This window comes from Mandrillus leucophaeus, unplaced genomic scaffold (genome assembly GCF_000951045.1).
Source record: "Mandrillus leucophaeus isolate KB7577 unplaced genomic scaffold, Mleu.le_1.0 Scaffold313, whole genome shotgun sequence".
NCBI classification, from domain to species: Eukaryota; Metazoa; Chordata; class Mammalia; order Primates; family Cercopithecidae; genus Mandrillus; species Mandrillus leucophaeus.
The window spans coordinates 722,568-738,629 of NW_012103288.1; the positions used below are offsets into that span (position 1 = coordinate 722,568).

The following is a 16,062-nucleotide window of genomic DNA, read 5'->3' on the forward strand; positions in this document are numbered from 1 at the left end:
CTGTCAGGCTGGAGTACAGTGGCACGATCTCAGCTCACTGCAACCTCCATCTCCTGGGTTCAAGCGATTCTCCTGCCTCAGCCTCCCGAGTAGCTGGTATTACAGGCGCCGGCTACCACCCCTGGCTAATTTTTGTATTTTTATTAGAGGCAGAGTTTCACCATGTTGGCCAGGGTGGTCTCAAACTCCTGACCTCAGGTGATCTGCCTGCCTCAGCCTCCCACAGTTCTGGGATTACAGGTGTGAGCCATAGCGCCCAGCCCTGGCCTCTGATTTTTGAGTGAGATCATTGCATTCTTTTCTCATCATCCTCCCCATTCCCATCGCTTCCCATAAGAGTGACTTTGTCTTGCTCTGGCTTGTGGTTGGATAAGAACCAAAGCTCACGAAGCTGTGGGATGCCCCATTTACCACAGAATCGAAGAGTCAGACCAAGGCCCTTATGCCATCATCCTGGCTCCCACCCGTGAGTTGGCTCAACAGATTGAGGAAGAGACCATCAAGTTTGGGAAGCCGCTAGGTATCCGCACTGTGGCTGTCATTGGTGGCATCTCCAGAGAAGACCAGGGCTTCAGGCTGCGCATGGGTTGTGAGGTTTGTTTTTCTATCTAGCAGCCAGCCTGCTGTCTGGGAAGGCGATCTTGGGGCTTTGTTTCTAGTTTCTGGAATAGATGTGCAGTAGAATGAAGAAAGGAGCTGGTTTATATGTATGTGCTATTGAGAACTTATGCACCAAAGTTTATATTACAAATAGTATATATCATATATATTAGCTCATTAATTCTCACAATAATGTGTGAGAGTAGGTAGTGATATTTCCTTGTTATAGATCAAGCTGAGGTTCAGGTTAATAACTGCCTGAAGTCACAAACAGCTGGCAATGGGCAGAGCTGAGATTCTTATCCATAGCCTGTGCTTTTAGTTACTCTTTACTCTGCCAGACCAAATCTTTGACTTTGTGCATTGCGTTCATCTCAGGAAAGTGGAGGAGAGCTTTTTATGAGAAATCTGCTGTAGAAATTTAGAGTTTTTACATTTTTTTTTTAAAATTCAGTCTTTATACAACCCCCTTCATGGTATCCCTTAGTCTCTCCCATCTAAGAAAGTTCCTTCTTCAGGATCTGAAATGATTTGCCAAAAAAAAAAAAAAAAAAAGTTTCTACTGATTTTGCCTCCTCTGTCTAATCCCTGCATCTTACTCAGAGACCTCATTCGTTCCTGAGACAATCCAGGCAACAAGTGATTTCATGCTGGTTTGCAGGAGCCTTTACTGCTAAACATAACCAGAGGTTGGGGTCCAAGTGCCTCAGCATTGGAGGTCTGTCACCCAAGTGGGTGGATAGTTCATAGGAAAGAAAAGAAGGGGCACCTGCTGGGCTGTAAGTGATTATACTGTACTACTCAGATTGTGATCGCTACCCCTGGGCGTTTGATTGATGTGCTGGAGAACCGCTACCTGGTGCTGAGCCGCTGTACCTATGTGGTTCTGGATGAGGCAGATAGGATGATTGACATGGGCTTTGAGCCAGATGTCCAGAAGATCCTGGAGCACATGCCTGTCAGCAACCAGAAGCCAGACACGGATGAGGCTGAGGACCCTGAGAAGATGCTGGCCAACTTTGAGTCGGGAAAACATAAGTACCGCCAAGTAAGGCTGCTTCCCTGGGCTGGGAAAAGTGGGACAGGCCAAGGTGGGTGGATCACTTGAGCTCAGGAGTTTGAGACAGCCTGGGCAACATGGCGAAACTCCATCTCTACAAAAATTACAAAAATTAGCTGGGCATGGTGGGGCGCACCTGTGGTCCCAGCCACTCCGGAGGCTGAGGTGGGAGGACCTCTTAAGCCTGGGAGGCCGAGGTTGCAGTGAGCTGAGGTTGTGTCACTATTCCACTCCAACCTGGGCAACAGAGTGAGGCCCTGTCTCAAAAAAAAAAAAAAAAAAAAGGAAAAGTTGTACAAGTTTGCCAACCTCCTATTGGGCCTTTCTTGCCTTAGGTGGGCTCAGAGTACATGTTTCTAGAATGAAGTGTGCCTAGGTACGGTCCTCTGACAGTCCTAAGGGTGGAGCCGTTTAGCTTAGCCCTGGAAAAACGATTCCAAAGACTTATGCTGCTACCGGGACCACAGGTGCTAGCAAATGCTCTCAGGCCTTCCTGTCATCATAAGATGGAAAGTGCCTTGATGAACGGGTACTGGGGAAGGATGGGAATTCAGAGGACACTATTTTCTAAGGTGGTGGCTATGAAAGCCTATACTGCGGCACATTTTAGATTCTTTAGTCTGGGCTGGGTTGGTGACAGTGGGATATGTAATTATGCCTGCCTGGGTGCAGGGCTGAGCCTCTTGTTTTCGTAGACAGTCATGTTCACGGCCACCATGCCCCCAGCGGTGGAGCGTCTGGCCAGGAGCTATCTTCGGCGACCTGCTGTGGTGTACATTGGCTCTGCAGGCAAGCCCCATGAGCGTGTGGAACAGAAGGTCTTCCTCATGTCAGAGTCAGAAAAGAGGTACGAGGGCACCTGAGCCAGGGGAAACAGGGTGGAGAATGAAATGGCTCTCAGAACTTTTTTCAGTGCAAGTGCAGGGCAGGGCAATTGCTTTGCTGTGTTGAGCTGCTGTTTTCTTGGGCAGAATGTCATGGGCATTGAAGACCCTGAAAGTAGTGTTCACAGATCAGGGTTGGGCATTTCACTTGGAGCGGGAGGTATTATGCATGTCGTCTTTTTCCTCTTCCCTCCAGGAAAAAGCTGCTGGCAATCTTGGAGCAAGGCTTTGACCCACCCATCATTATTTTTGTCAACCAGAAGAAGGGCTGTGACGTATTGGCCAAATCTCTGGAGAAGATGGGGGTATGTCTGGCAGGGGAGAACAAAATCTGGCCTCTGTAGCACTGCTTTCTGAATCTAGCAAGGCCCCCTAGGCTCTTCCTTTCGATTCTCACCCTTTCTTTAACCTGTCCAGCAGTCAACAAGTCAGGACCAGGGTAAAGGGTGGTTTGAGGGAATAAAAAGAATGGAGTCAACTGCCGGGACTCCCTGTCTGCTGCAGTAATGCCAGCCAAAGCTGTCTTAGGTCTTCATCCTGGTGAGGTGGAGCCAGGGAAAGGTTTGAGACCCATATCCTGGCAGAGTCTGAGGATCTAGAAAAGAGTAGGTGAAAACTGTGCTTAGATATGTTGAGGAGAGGAGGTGATGGGGTCAGAAGGGAGCTGATAATCAGTGTCCTTTACTCCTGTTACTGGTGCTTGAGGGGAAGGGTGTGTCCCTGCCACTCAGCTCTTCAACTTCCTTAAACTTCTTGATCCCTGCTTTCTACCCTGATCTTGCCCCTAATTCTCTGAGGACTTCTCATCTGTCTGGCTCCACAGCTCTCCCAGCTGCTTTGCCTTTGACCTTACTCTGTGTGTCCCTGCCACACCACACCTTTTTCTCTCGTCCATCTCTTCAGCTCACTTGTTCTCTCCTTCCTTTCACTGCAGTCATTCTTTCTCTTGCCTCCTTCCCTTTCTCCTACCCTGCTGCCCTCTCTAACCCTCCTCTGTGTCTGTCCCATTCCTCTGAACTCCTGTGTCTCTCCTTGATCGCATTGCTCACTCTACCATTCTTCCAACAGTACAATGCTTGCACACTGCATGGTGGAAAAGGCCAGGAGCAGCGAGAGTTTGCATTGTCCAACCTCAAGGCTGGGGCCAAGGATATTTTGGTGGCTACAGATGTAGCTGGTCGTGGTATTGATATCCAAGATGTGTCTATGGTTGTCAACTATGATATGGCCAAAAATATTGAAGGTAAGTTCCAGGGAAAGCAGCTTCAATCCAGGGTGAAGTCAGATTCCTTATGGTGTCCCACTCAAAGTCAGGGTGCTGTCCATGGGGGGCTGTTACTGCCTTCCTCAGCTCCAAGTCTGGGATTGTTTGCTCCCATGAGAAGTGCTCCTGTCTTTTATCTTACCTGGGTTTGTTGTCCCAGCACCTGGGATGACACTTGTGTCCTCAAGAGTGTGAAGAATGAAGCTAGGCAGCTGTGGGTCTTAGTGTGGTGGGGACTACAGTCAGTAGGAGGACAGGGGAGATGGGCACCTGGAGAGGGCACTGTGGGCACCTCAGGTTCAGGCAGGACGTGCTGTATTCCCGCCTTTGGAGATGGAGTGGGAAGGATGCCTCTAGAAGTGGAGGCATCAGACACGGCTCCCCCGGGCATCTGGGCTGTGCTGAGTGACATTCTTCCCATTCCCCAGATTACATCCACCGCATTGGCCGCACGGGACGAGCAGGCAAGAGTGGGGTGGCCATCACCTTCCTCACAAAAGAGGACTCTGCTGTGTTCTACGAGCTGAAGCAAGCCATCCTGGAAAGCCCAGTGTCTTCCTGTCCCCCCGAACTAGCCAACCACCCAGATGCCCAGCATAAGCCAGGCACCATCCTTACCAAGAAGCGCCGGGAAGAGACCATCTTTGCCTGACACAGCACTCTTCCTGTGGTCTGAGGGCATCTCCGAAGCTGCCTGATGCCTGTTCTTCAGAAACCTCACATCCCTCTTTCCAGGTCCTCACTCCTGGGTTACGGGGGCTTAGGAAAACAGTCAGACTCCCTAGCCCAGACCCTCAGGTCGGGAGGCCTGCGTGTGGGGCTGCAAAAGGAGAGGACGATGCTGTCAGAGGCAGGGAGAGGAAATTACCACAGCTTTTTGGCTCAGCTCTGCCCTTCTTTGCTTTGGGATTGCACTGGGCCATCAGCTCATGCCAGGCTATGGGGGCAGCCAGTTGGCATTGCTCCCCAGACTGAACAGAAACCTGGCTGCCTGATGGGACCTCCTTTGGCACAGACTTGACTGTGTAACTGTATAAACTGCAGCAGCATCGTTGCCCTAGATGCCCCAGGGGACCTGGCACCATGAGGATTACAGACAGTGGAATCTTACTGTCATCTGGACAGCTGTTTTCCTGTTTGGATGGTAAAGAAAGTCGAGCGCCTTTAGACCTGTGCACAGTCCCGCACCAAGGGGTGCTGTGTGCTCTAGGCATCCCCTCCCCCAGGGGATTTTCTGAGTAGATGGGGGGACAGGGTGAACTGGCTGTGTCCATCTTTGTCACTGAGTGAAATCTCTGTTTTCTATTCTCTGAGAAGATAAGTTTGTATGTTCTGAGAATAAATACGTGAATACTAAGGCTGTGTCTAGTTCTAGCTTATTTCCCAGCTTCTCCCTGGCAGGGGGGACACCACTGGGTGCGGGATGGGTTGGCTTGGAAAATGAGAGACAGTCACATTAAGAGCAGAGCAGAGGGTCTCTGCTGATGATCTTGAGTGCATAGGCGGACTTGAGGGGAGATGCAGAAGCCATGCAGAACTGTAATGCATCTTCCGCCCCTGTTGTAGCCTGGCGGAATGTGTGGCCCTGGCCTGGACACCCGCTAGGAAGCTTTAGGCCAAGGTGAGAAAGGAAAGCAGTTGTGAAATTTTGGCAGGTGAGGCAGTTGGAACCAGTCTGCCACTGTGTGCCCAAGGCCTGGTCTCAGCATCTTTGCTTGCGGCTCCCTAGTTGGACCCATTGCTCCTGGGAGGGGATGGTGCAGGACGGGTGGACTCAGCTGTATCAGGCTGTGGTGATAGGAACGCAGGGCCTCCCCCCATACCCCTCTTGTTCACATGCTCTTCTTACCCCACAGAAAGAGTTGGCCTAGTACACGGAGTTCAAGTTGTAGCTGCTTCTAGGGCCTTTTTGGCCTGGCACACGGATAGTGTAAAGCCGTGACCAAGTGTCTTCTTCCCCACATCCCAGGACAAGCTCCTTTCATGCTGCTGGATGTCTCCCTCTTGACACCTGGGCATGAGGAGTGGGGATGCCTGGGAGTGGAGTGCCTCCCCAGCTCTGCCTTTGTCCCCTTCCCGCCGGACAGATTCTCTGAGAGAAGGGCGGCCCGAACACATCTTCCCCTCCATCAGACTTGGGCCGCGTCACAGACAGAACAGAAGCCTGAGGGACTGTGTATGATGTTTATTAGTGATGACAGTGAGGTGAGGCAGGGGCTTGTGGAGCATGCTCTGTAGGTCACACACTAGAGCCATAAGGCGAGAGTAGCCAGGGAGACAGGTCCTCTGTGCCCTGTCTCTCCCCATCTAACCCTAACCTAACAAGCGGCAGCTATGAGTCAGGGAACAAAGTCTGGAGCCCGGTTCTCCCAGGATGTATGAGGGACAAGAACAGAAATGACAGGATGCAGGGCAAAAGAATGAGAAAGGCAAGGAGGCCCCCATAAGTTCTCTGCTACACACACCCTCCTTCCCCAAACCCCCATCCAGGTTAGCTCCCGTCTGCCACTTGGCTTCACCATGCTCCTGGCCCCTGGTCCCGTCACATGTTAAGAAGCTTCCTGGCAGAGTGAGGAGAGCCCTTCCCTCCAAGAGCTTCGGCTGTGAGCTCTCTCTGGCCCGAGTGTGGCCAGCCTGCTGCTCCAGTCTTGGATGTGGATGCCCCACCCCAGCAGACGGATAGGTGTGCCACCCCGGGGGGGCTTTGATTGTCTCATTTCTAATATGTGGCAGTGAGGTGACTGGAGGCCCTCGGATGCCAAAGCAGTCCCTTGACTGTCAGGACTTGCACCTGCTCAGGGACCTTGTTTCTTCCTCATGCCATGGTGCCCACACCCCACCTTTTTGTCACTTTGATGGGGCATCCCTTCCCTGAGTCTGGTGGGAAGGCCCCTGCTAAGGGGATCCTGGCTTGAGGGCACTGCCCAGTGGGCAGCTTCCTGTGTAGGAGAAGAGGAAGGTGCCAGGGGTACAGAACACACAGCTAGTACCTGGAATGGGAGCCTAGTAGGGGTCACTGCCCAGGAGGTGAGGGGGCCCCCTGTTTCTCCCAGAACCTTGGGACCACAGGCAGCCCTGAAGCTGGGGCTGAGCAGGGGGTTTTGGGGGCTGAGCCTAATGCCAGCCTAATGCCAGTCTAACGCCACCCTGCCTGGAGTGGGCCCCCCAGCCAGCTGTGCCTGTGCCTGCCAGGGTAGGGCAGCAGGAGGCTGTCAGTAGCTATCCTTGGGCCAAGGCCGGTTGCGCTGCCAGTTCCGGTCATTGTGGTTGTGCTCCGAGTCCTGGGCTAGAAGCCGGTCTTGGGGGTCATGCCCGTTAGCACTAGGCAGCCCCGAGGTGTGTTGGCGGTGAGGCTGGTACAGGTCCTGGTAGGCATCCGCATAGTCCTCCTCCAGGTGGCGGGAGCTACGCTGTGAAGATCCTGTCCAGGCTTGGCGGGAGCTCTCGCTGGCCTCATCGGAGGGCATCAAGCTGTCCCGCTCGAGGGGGGAGTGCTCCTCGCCACGCTCCCCGAGCAGCTGCTGGTTCTGGGGGCCACACAACAGCTCTGAGTGAGGCAGTACAGACCTCACCTTGTCCTCTGGTGAGGTGCGAGATTCTTCCCCCCTCAACTCTCAATTCCCCGGTACAGGAATCAGTGCAAGGAAGAAGCATGCTGGAGCATTTTTCCTCTTCCAAGAGAGAAAACTGGAGCTTCGACTCCCGCAAAATTCAGGCTCGGCCTTCAAGGCAGCCTGGGAGAAGATTTGGAGATTGTGTTTCTTTTGACCCCTAGGAAACTAATCTCTGATGTATCCATCTCATTGATTGATTCCCTCTCTCCTCAGGAAGCTCCTTTGCCCGTCTGCACTAGCTCTGTACAGCAGAGCTGAGAGTTCTACAATCCTTTGGCATGCTGAACTGGAGGCCAAGGACAGTCCTCTGAGCAGGGAGGGGCAGGCAGTGCTTTGGCTGGCTTAGCTTGAGCATCTCTGCCCACTGGAAATGGTTACCTGAAGTCCGGGGATGACACTGGGAGGACCCAGAAGTCCAGGGCCAGGGGCTGGGTGGTGCGTAGCCCGCCAGTAAACCTCCAGGTACTCGGCCAGGTGCTCACAGGCATCCTCCAGCTGGTTCTCATCCAGAATCACATCAAATGACTCCTGAGGAGGGGGAGGAAGGTGCAACATTGGTTTCCCCTCAGCAGCAGCCCCCAACCCATCTCTGTCACTGCCGCGGCCCTGGGGAGGGGGCACAGGAGCAGCTGACCCAGGCACTCACCGGTGGACACTGAACCAGCTTATCGTATGCCATCATCTGTACGGTCAGGTGCTTCATCTGTGACTTCCCCCGGGAGCGAATGAGACGCTGGAGTACCTAAGCGGGGAGGGCAGAGCTAGGCCTAGAGTCTCTCAGGACTCTGGGTAGAGCTAGGCATTTCCTCCACTTGTGGCATCAGTAGCAGGTGAGGATGACTCAGAGTCGTGTTAAGGGCAGCAGGAAAAGGGAACTCAGGTGCCAAGCAGGGACCAAGTAGAGTCGTGCCACATTCTAGTAGGGTAGCCCTGTGGGCCTCCTCCATGACCCCAGCTGACTTACCTTTGGTGAGGACACTTTGACAAAAACGATGATGGGGGCCAGCGAGGTCTTGGCCAGCTGTGCTGGGTGGTTGATGGTGTCAGCGTCCAACACTACTAGCTGCAGGGATTTGGCCAGCTCAAATATGCGCTCGATCTCACTCTGCACTTCCGCTATGGAGGGAGGCAGCAGCAGTGCTCACCAGGAGCTCTGCCCCACTGCTCACTCCAGCAGACTTTGAGGGCTCCCAAATGGTGGACAGGAAGGAATTGGAGAGAAAGGGCATTCATCGAAGCCTGGGCAGGCAGAGAGGAATGGGAATTGAGGAGGAGGGGTGTGTTCTTGCCAATCCTGGGGGCAGGTAGAGGAGTTGGGCAGAAAGACAAGGAGGCAAGGAAGAGAAGAGGAGGAGGGGCCAGGCATGGTGGCTCATGCCTGCAATCTCAGCATTTTGGGAGGCCAAGGTGGGCCAATCACTTGAGGTCAGGAGTTTGAGATCAGCCTGGCCAAACCCTGTGTCTACTAAAAACGCAAAAATTAGCCAGGCATGGTGGTGGGCACCTGTAGTCCCAGCTACTCAGGAGGCTGAGGTGGGAAGATTGCTTGAACCCAGAAGGTGGAGGTTGCAGTGAGCCGAGATCTCACCACTGCACTCCAGCCTGAGCGACAGAGTGAGACTCCATCTCAAAAAAAAAAAAAAAAAAAAACCGAAAGAAAGAAAGAAAAGGGAGGAAGAAGGTTCTCACTGGTGGTTGAGTGGGCACAGAAGCAGGTGGCGGGGACTTCTCACCGATGCTAGAGCGGGCAGAGGAGCGCTCAATGATGGTCCTCTTGCCAGGATTGTTGAGCACAGATCGCTTTGCCAGGGAGAGGTCGGCTGTGACTCGAGTGATGGAGATCCTGGGGTGGGAGTGGAGAATCCCAACTAGCTTCTAAACCTGTGCCTCAGCCTCTCCTTACCCAGCTCCCACTAACTCTTCCCTTAGAGAAGACTTGCTACAGCATCTGGAAGTAGGCCATGAGCTTCTCCTTGGTTCTCAGGCCACCTCAGGCCAGGGCAGCTTACCTGCCATCAAATCTGTGTTTGAGGAAGTCAAAGAGAGCCTTCTGCATCATGTCTGTGACCTGGTAGGAGGGCATGGCACTGATGAAGGGCCCTTTTGGAGAGAGGCAGCCTCCCCATGCATGGCCCCAGAGTCGACGTCCTCCACATACAGACCCTGGAGGGAGGAGATAGACCCCTTCCACTTCCCCTAGGGACTTCCTGTGGCAGGCTTGGCAGAGGTGACTCTTTGGGGTCAAGGACCTTCCCTCACCTCATAACCTTTCAGAGAGGGTCCGACCAACACCACAGGCCGCATGGAGGGCACCACGTCATATGGGGGAACATGTTCCGCCTGCAGAATGGACATGAGGTCAGTAGAAACCATGGCCCTAGTGCCTGTCTCATGCCTGGTTGGTGTCAAGGCAGATCCAGAGGTTCTGGGCTCCCTCCCTTCTCTGTTCTGCCCTCCAACAATGACTGCCTAGAACACTGTCCCCAGAGCCATAAGCCATGATCCCCCCCAGCCCAGGTACCTTCCTTGACTCACCTGCTTTTGCTTCTGCTTGGCTTTTCGGAAAAGGAAATACAAGATTAAAGTTGGTGAAGGGGGAAAGGTCCCTGGGGGCACGGTATCCCCATCCCCAGGGAGATACTGGCTTCTCCCCACCCCTTCTGATCCCTCCACAAAACCCCTTCCCACACAGTTCACTTGGGCAGAATCCCCCCCTTTCCCTGTGTCTTAGCTACCCACCTACCCAAAATGGGTGGGTTGAGGGGAGACTACCTAGAGATGGTGGAGGGGAGCGTCGGTTGCCAATGTCACTCAGGCTGGAAGGGTTCCCGGATCTCCTGATAAGAAAGGGAGGTGAGAGAGAGGTAGAGAAGAATGTGTCTCTGTGTACGTATGTTCTATGCATTATTTAATAATTGTACACATTTCCATATGCTTTATCTAGTGAGACAGGTGTACATGCAATATGTGTGCATTCATGTGTGTGTTTGTAGATTTGTTTAGTGTGAGTGTGTAGAGCCGGGCATATGTGCATGTGTATTTCAGGGGGATATGCATGTGTGTGGCATGCATGACGACGTGTCCTGTGGGTACAGTTCAAGTGTTTGGGGTGTGTTTACTGAGTCACAGCCCAACTCTCACCTGGCCTTCTGCTCCTGTTTGAGCCGGATGCTTTCCAGGCGCTGGGGGCTGGGGATGAAAGCGATGTCCCCGCCCTCTTTCACTAGCCGCCCGATCCACCAGTCATTGCTGTACTTCTGGGGGTGGGTGGAGCAGGAAGGGTGGTGAGAGGAGCGCCCTGCCCAAGTCCTGGTTCTTCAATGTGAAGAAGCCAGCGAGGCAGTCACTGAGCTGGTCTAAAGAATGCAATGCAAGGGGCGGTGGGCAGAAGGGGCCAGGGGAAAGGGCAGCCAAGTTCGGGCCACCCAGGATTTCTGAGTGAGGCACTGCAGCTGTCATAGGGGACCTCGGAGGCAGCTAATCTAACTGCTCACTTGATGGACATGGAGACTGAGGCCCAAGCCAGGTCTCAGAAGGATGGAGACCCTGGGGATGAGGTCTTAGATATGAGGGGTGGACAGGTGTGTGTTAAGGAGAAGAGCTGATTAGCTTGGGGAATTAGACTGAGGACTGAAGTAAGAAGCATTGGGATCTGGGGCAAGAGCAAGAAAATGAAGTGTCAGAGGCTTAGAAGTGTTAGAGCACGGGGGTCGGTCACCTCTTTAATGTGCAGAAAATCTTTGGCCTCAAAGTTGACTCCAGAGCCCTGGACGGGGCACTCCTCATCCAGTACGCCACAGTAGCTGACATTGGTCCTCACCGCAAATGCCACAGGTTTGTGCTGGAGAATTTGGCCATTAGTGCAAGTGAGAGAAGCCTCGGAGCACCCTTCCAGCTTCAGTGCCCCAACAGCAGAAGGCCGTGGCCTCTGCCCCTCACATGCACCCTCTCACACTCAAGGACATCCTGCCCAAGGAACCCTTGGGACTTAGGACCAAGTGCAGGTTTCCACCTAGTTTGGCCTCCTGTCTTGCCCCATGCCCAGAAAGTATACCTTGGCCCTTTCGAGCTGCTGCTGAGCCTGGCTCTCTACTTCACGTCGGGCACTTTCCCGGTCCTCCTCTAGGGAGACGTCTGAGTCCAGAGATGGGCGGCTGGTGTAGGAGTCAGCTGAACCCTGGGTTGGGAAACAGGCTGTGACTCCCAGGCTCCGGCGTGAAGGATGCTATGGAGGCACCCTCCTCACCTTACAGTATTGCCTCTATTGCCCTGTTTCTCCCTCTCCAAGGGGGTGGCTGGGTCCCTATGGCCCCTCCTATCCCCTGAGAAGGGCCCCGGTGCCTCTGAGGCTACAGGAAATCTGGCCCCATCTATAGGTGCAAAGATCTGGGCCCCTCCTCCCCCAAGCCTATTAATACTACAGCTTTGAATAGAGCCTTCACTTCTCTCTTTCCTCCCTTTTCTCCCCTCTAACATGTCCTCTGAGCTGAGGGAAGGGAGGAGTGCTGAAGATGATGTATTAGAGATGATTCTGGATCCAGGAGACCCAGCCCTCTTGTTCACAGCAGCCTGCAAAGCAGCCTGGACATCATCCCTTTAAGATGCCTGGCAGGAGTCCCGCCAGCAGTAACAGTCAAGAGACGCTGGTTGGCACAGCACCAGTCCTGAGTGTGGGGATCCAGCCATCTGCCCCCTAAGATCCTACTTTCCCTACTCCAACAAGGCTCTGAAGGCTCTCAAATGGTGAGCCCTTACCCTTCCAGGGTGAAGAGGAGGACACAAAGCTGCCAACTCCTAGAAGTTACCTCCCCTTTGCTCTCCCCACCCCCTACTTTTCTTCCTCCCACACCTGCTGGGGCAACTGGCCAGATATAGGCAGCAAACAAGACACAGACCGAGAAGAACACAAAGCTGTCTCCCTGGACGCAGGTGAGGCTGGGCCATGCCTACCACTTGGCCTACATCTCCCCAGTCCTTTCCCAGGCCCAGGGGACACTGGCCCTAGAAGAAGGCTATGCTAGTGCCAGGCAACTCAGCTATGGAGCAGGACCCTGGGGATGTGGGGAGTGCGTAACATGAGCAAGGAGAGTCTCTGAGTCCTGCCCATAGGAAAGGTCATAGGCAATGAGGGTGCATTTGAGGGTCACAGAGCTCAGCTTCAAGGCCATGAGGGAGAGGCACAAATGAGTAAGGGATGCTGGACTTCGAGACAAGAGCCCAGAGGTTAGGATGTCTGGGTTTCCTCCTCTGCCTAGGGAAAGAGTCTTTCGTTTCCTGCCTCAGTATTCCCTCTCTGTGGGGAGAAGCCTCAAGTGATACTTCCCACAATTCTGAGATGCCAGTGGCAGAGAGAAGGGATAAGCCTAAATAAGGGGTTCATGCAGGAGTGTGTGTGTGTATAGGGGAAGGGGCTTTAGAATGTCCTTGGGTGGAGGAATATTCTCTCAAGCTCACTGGGCACGACCACCTACAGAAGGCAGCAGAGGCCAGACTCTCAGAGGAGAAGGCAAAATCACACACCTGCTGTCCACTGTGCCCTCTACCCCAACCCTGCCTTGAGCAAGAGGGCTGTTCAGCTGGGGGTCAGCCCAGGCTCTTGAGTCTTAGGCTAAAGACAGTGTCTATAGTACACCAAAGGCCTGAAGATAGCACAAGGGGAAAGTTCTTCCGTTTTACAGAAGACTAGAGTCTGCCCGCTGTTCCTCATCTCTCCTGAGAACAAAATGAGGCTGGATGGCAGCAGGAAAAGTGGGGGTTGAACCCCAGAAATAATCTTGGCACAGGGTGAGGGACCTCCTTCCTAGGGGTCTTAAGACACAAGAGAAACCTCTGTGGGATGTTAGTATCTGAAGCGACCAGACAGGGGCCAATAGGCTGGGAGGCAGAAGGCAAGGCAGATGACCACTCACTTTGGTACAGATACATCGGGTACCTCCCAGAAGCCCAGCACCATGCTAAAAGAGGAGTCTGACCTTTTCTGCCTGCGCTCCAGACTCTCAGCCCAATTTAGTAATCTTTATTTTTATTATTTTATTTATTTACTTAGAGACAGGTCTTGCTCTGTCGCCCAGGCTGGAGTGCAGTGGCACAATCGTGGCTCACTGCAGCCTTGAACTCCTGGGCTCAAGCGATCCTCCTGACTCCTGAGTAGCTAGGACTACAGGCATGCACTACCATGCCTACTAGTTTTTTGTAGAGACAGGATCTTGCTATTTTGCCTAGGCTGGTCTCAAACTCCTGGGCTTAAGCCACCTTCCTACCTTAGCCTCGCAAAGCACTGAGATTATAGGCATGAGTCTCTGTGCCTGGTTTAATTTAGTAATTTTTTTTTTTTTTGAGACGGAGTTTTACTGTGATGCCCAGGCTGGAGTGTAATGGCGTGATGTTGGCTCACTGCAACCTCTGCCTCCAGGGTTCAAGCATTTCTCCTGCCCCAGCCTCCTGAGTAGTTGGGACTACAGGCATGCGCCACTATGCTAGGCTAATTTCTGTATTTTTAGTAGACACGGGCTTTCACCATATTGGCCAGGCTGGTTTCCAACTCCTGACCTCAAGTGATCCGCCCGGCTTGGCCACCCAAAGCGCTGGGATTACAGGCCTGAGCCACCTTGCGGCCTAATTTAGTAGTAATAACGCCTGGGGCATCTGGGGTTACCTGACCTCTCACCCTGGGATAGGAATCACAGGATCTCTCCCTAAATAATTAATGAGTTGTGCTCAGAATGGAAGCCCCTCTCCATTACTTCCAAGTCCTCCAGGCTAACTTATCTCTCGTGCTCCGGTATTACTTGGGGAGGCCAGGGCTGCCCTGCCAGGCATGATCTAGGGTCTTACCTTTCCTGTACCCTGCTACGCCAAAAGAGCCAGAGTGTCAGTACTTTGGAGCTGCCAGGAGTTGGCACAGTGCCCTGGTGGTGCCCCCCTTGCCTAGTGAGTGTGTGGGCAGGCTGCAGCTCCTCTCTTGCCTGGCACGGGGGAAGGAGAGGAGGGAGATGAGCCGTTGGATTTATTTAGAGCCTGATCTCCCTCCTACTGCTTCAGAGGGGGCCTCAGGGAGAGCAAGGAGCCAGGCAAGAGAAAGGGAAGTGGGGGAGGGTGATCAGGAGCCAGAGAGCGATGGGAGGGAGCAATGGGTCAGCAGGCTGTCCTCCAACACCATCCACATGTCAGTCTGTTCCTTGCAATAGCCCTTGCCTTCTCACCAGGGATGGGAAGAACCTCCTAGGGCCCTCCAGCCCCACAGAGAGGTTTGTTCTCAAGCTCACCTTGGCACCCTGGGCTATACCAGCTGTCCCTTCAACTGTCAGAAAGAGGTGTCCACCAGAGCCTTGAAAATGATCTGCTCTAGCAGCAATGTAATTACCCCAGAGGCCCCATGGAAAATTGGGCCCAGAAGGAGCCCAGTCCCAGAAAAGGACAGTTGCCTATTCTGAGCATCAGCACTCATCTATCCTGGGCCTGGCAGCAAGTGATGGGAGAAGACTGGAACATACTCCTCTTTCCGACCCAGGGGTGTTCCATCCTATTGGGACCCCTTCCAAGCCATCTATTGGTCCACTCCTAAGAAGGCCTTCTTACAGGACATTTGAGGGAAAGTTGGCAGCTCCAAGGGTCTGAGAAGCTGCTCCGCATTCTTGCCCCATCTTTCCAGGCACTCTCCCTGCTGTCTGAGCTCCGGGAATCACTGCTTAATGAGCTGATTTGTCTCAGTGGGTCAGGAGATAAAAGCAAAGAGGAGAATTAAATATTTATTGGTTGCCTGTTTCTCTGAGCAAAGCGCATCCTCTCCATCCCCAGGCCCTCAGCTCCTCTGGCCTCACCTCCAGGCCCTCCATGCTGGGCAAGAGCTCAGGATGCCCGCTGCTCAGAGGAAGCCTCAGCAGGGGGCTGTGGAATGGATGGGGCTCAGTCACCTGGCCTACCCATGTGCTGGGTGCCCAGGTTTCAGCCTGAGAGAGAAACTGGGCTAGAGAAAGGGTGAGGAGATGAGGCAGTGCGCAGAGATGGAGGGGGTAGAAGGGAATAATGGAGCTCCTCAAGTTTTAGGATCCCTCTGTCTAAAGAGGCTGGTCCCTGGCTCCCTGGTGTCCTCTCAGCTCCCTAATGTGTTGTTTGCTTGAGGCACAAGAGGTCCGGAATGTCTGCCTCCCCAACTACCTCGGCGGCTCTCCTAGCTGTTGTGTTCAGACCCCAGAAATCCAGAATTTGGAACTCCAGACATGGCGTGTTCCCTCTCCAGAGCCTCTGTGCCCTCGGCCTCCAGCCCTGCCTCCTCCCACCCCTCTTTCCTGGGCCGTGGAGCCACCTGCTTGAGCCCTTCCCCTATACTGCCCCCTCTCTGCACACACCCGATGCCCCAGGGTCTGAGTCTGGGTCGCTGGGGAGCGCTTGGCATGAAAATCCATCTCCCCACGTTTTTAGAGCGCCCCCCTACACACACTGCCCTGCCACTGAGGCGTTTTTCAAAGTCCTGAACTGGGGGAAGGGTTGAAGGGAGAGGAGGTGTCACCCCAACTTCCCCGCCCCCACCCTCACCGTGGGCACTCACCGCCTCCGAGTCCTCAAACCCGGGCACGTAGGAGTCGTCATACATGGGGGAGTCCGGGTGGGGGAAGCGAGCGGCGCCGGGGGCGGGAGCGG

At 53.8% G+C, this 16,062-nt stretch overlaps 2 protein-coding genes across 4 annotated transcripts in view; one reads left to right on the forward strand and one right to left on the reverse strand.

Annotated features, from left to right (window-relative positions):
- DDX23 (DEAD (Asp-Glu-Ala-Asp) box polypeptide 23) overlaps nt 1–5,171 on the forward strand; it is a 22,270-nt gene extending 17,099 nt beyond the window's left edge. Inside the window, exons 12-17 of the mRNA XM_011987623.1 lie at nt 417–594; nt 1,406–1,648; nt 2,356–2,507; nt 2,741–2,849; nt 3,613–3,787; nt 4,237–5,171. Of these exons, the coding sequence (XP_011843013.1) occupies nt 417–594; nt 1,406–1,648; nt 2,356–2,507; nt 2,741–2,849; nt 3,613–3,787; nt 4,237–4,460 (1,081 nt within the window). The 3' untranslated portion in view covers nt 4,461–5,171. The remainder of the gene's footprint in view (nt 1–416; nt 595–1,405; nt 1,649–2,355; nt 2,508–2,740; nt 2,850–3,612; nt 3,788–4,236) is intronic.
- An 807-nt stretch (nt 5,172–5,978) lies between these two features.
- The window catches only part of CACNB3 (calcium channel, voltage-dependent, beta 3 subunit), a 14,767-nt gene continuing 4,683 nt past the window's right edge, over nt 5,979–16,062 (reverse strand). The window contains exons 1-13 of one of the 3 annotated variants that reach the window (XM_011987624.1): nt 15,971–16,061; nt 11,477–11,599; nt 11,141–11,263; nt 10,564–10,679; nt 10,195–10,259; nt 9,958–9,977; nt 9,682–9,762; nt 9,432–9,490; nt 9,156–9,265; nt 8,387–8,538; nt 8,069–8,164; nt 7,801–7,950; nt 5,979–7,335 (exon numbers count right to left, since the gene is read on the reverse strand). In XM_011987624.1, the coding sequence (XP_011843014.1) occupies nt 7,021–7,335; nt 7,801–7,950; nt 8,069–8,164; nt 8,387–8,538; nt 9,156–9,265; nt 9,432–9,490; nt 9,682–9,762; nt 9,958–9,977; nt 10,195–10,259; nt 10,564–10,679; nt 11,141–11,263; nt 11,477–11,599; nt 15,971–16,015 (1,455 nt within the window). In that variant the 5' untranslated portion in view covers nt 16,016–16,061 and the 3' untranslated portion in view covers nt 5,979–7,020. Of the gene's footprint in view, nt 7,336–7,800; nt 7,951–8,068; nt 8,165–8,386; nt 8,539–9,155; nt 9,266–9,431; nt 9,491–9,681; nt 9,763–9,957; nt 9,978–10,194; nt 10,260–10,563; nt 10,680–11,140; nt 11,264–11,476; nt 11,600–15,970; nt 16,062 lie in introns of those variants that run through there. The other 2 variants (XM_011987625.1, XM_011987626.1) reach the window with 2 other exon arrangements.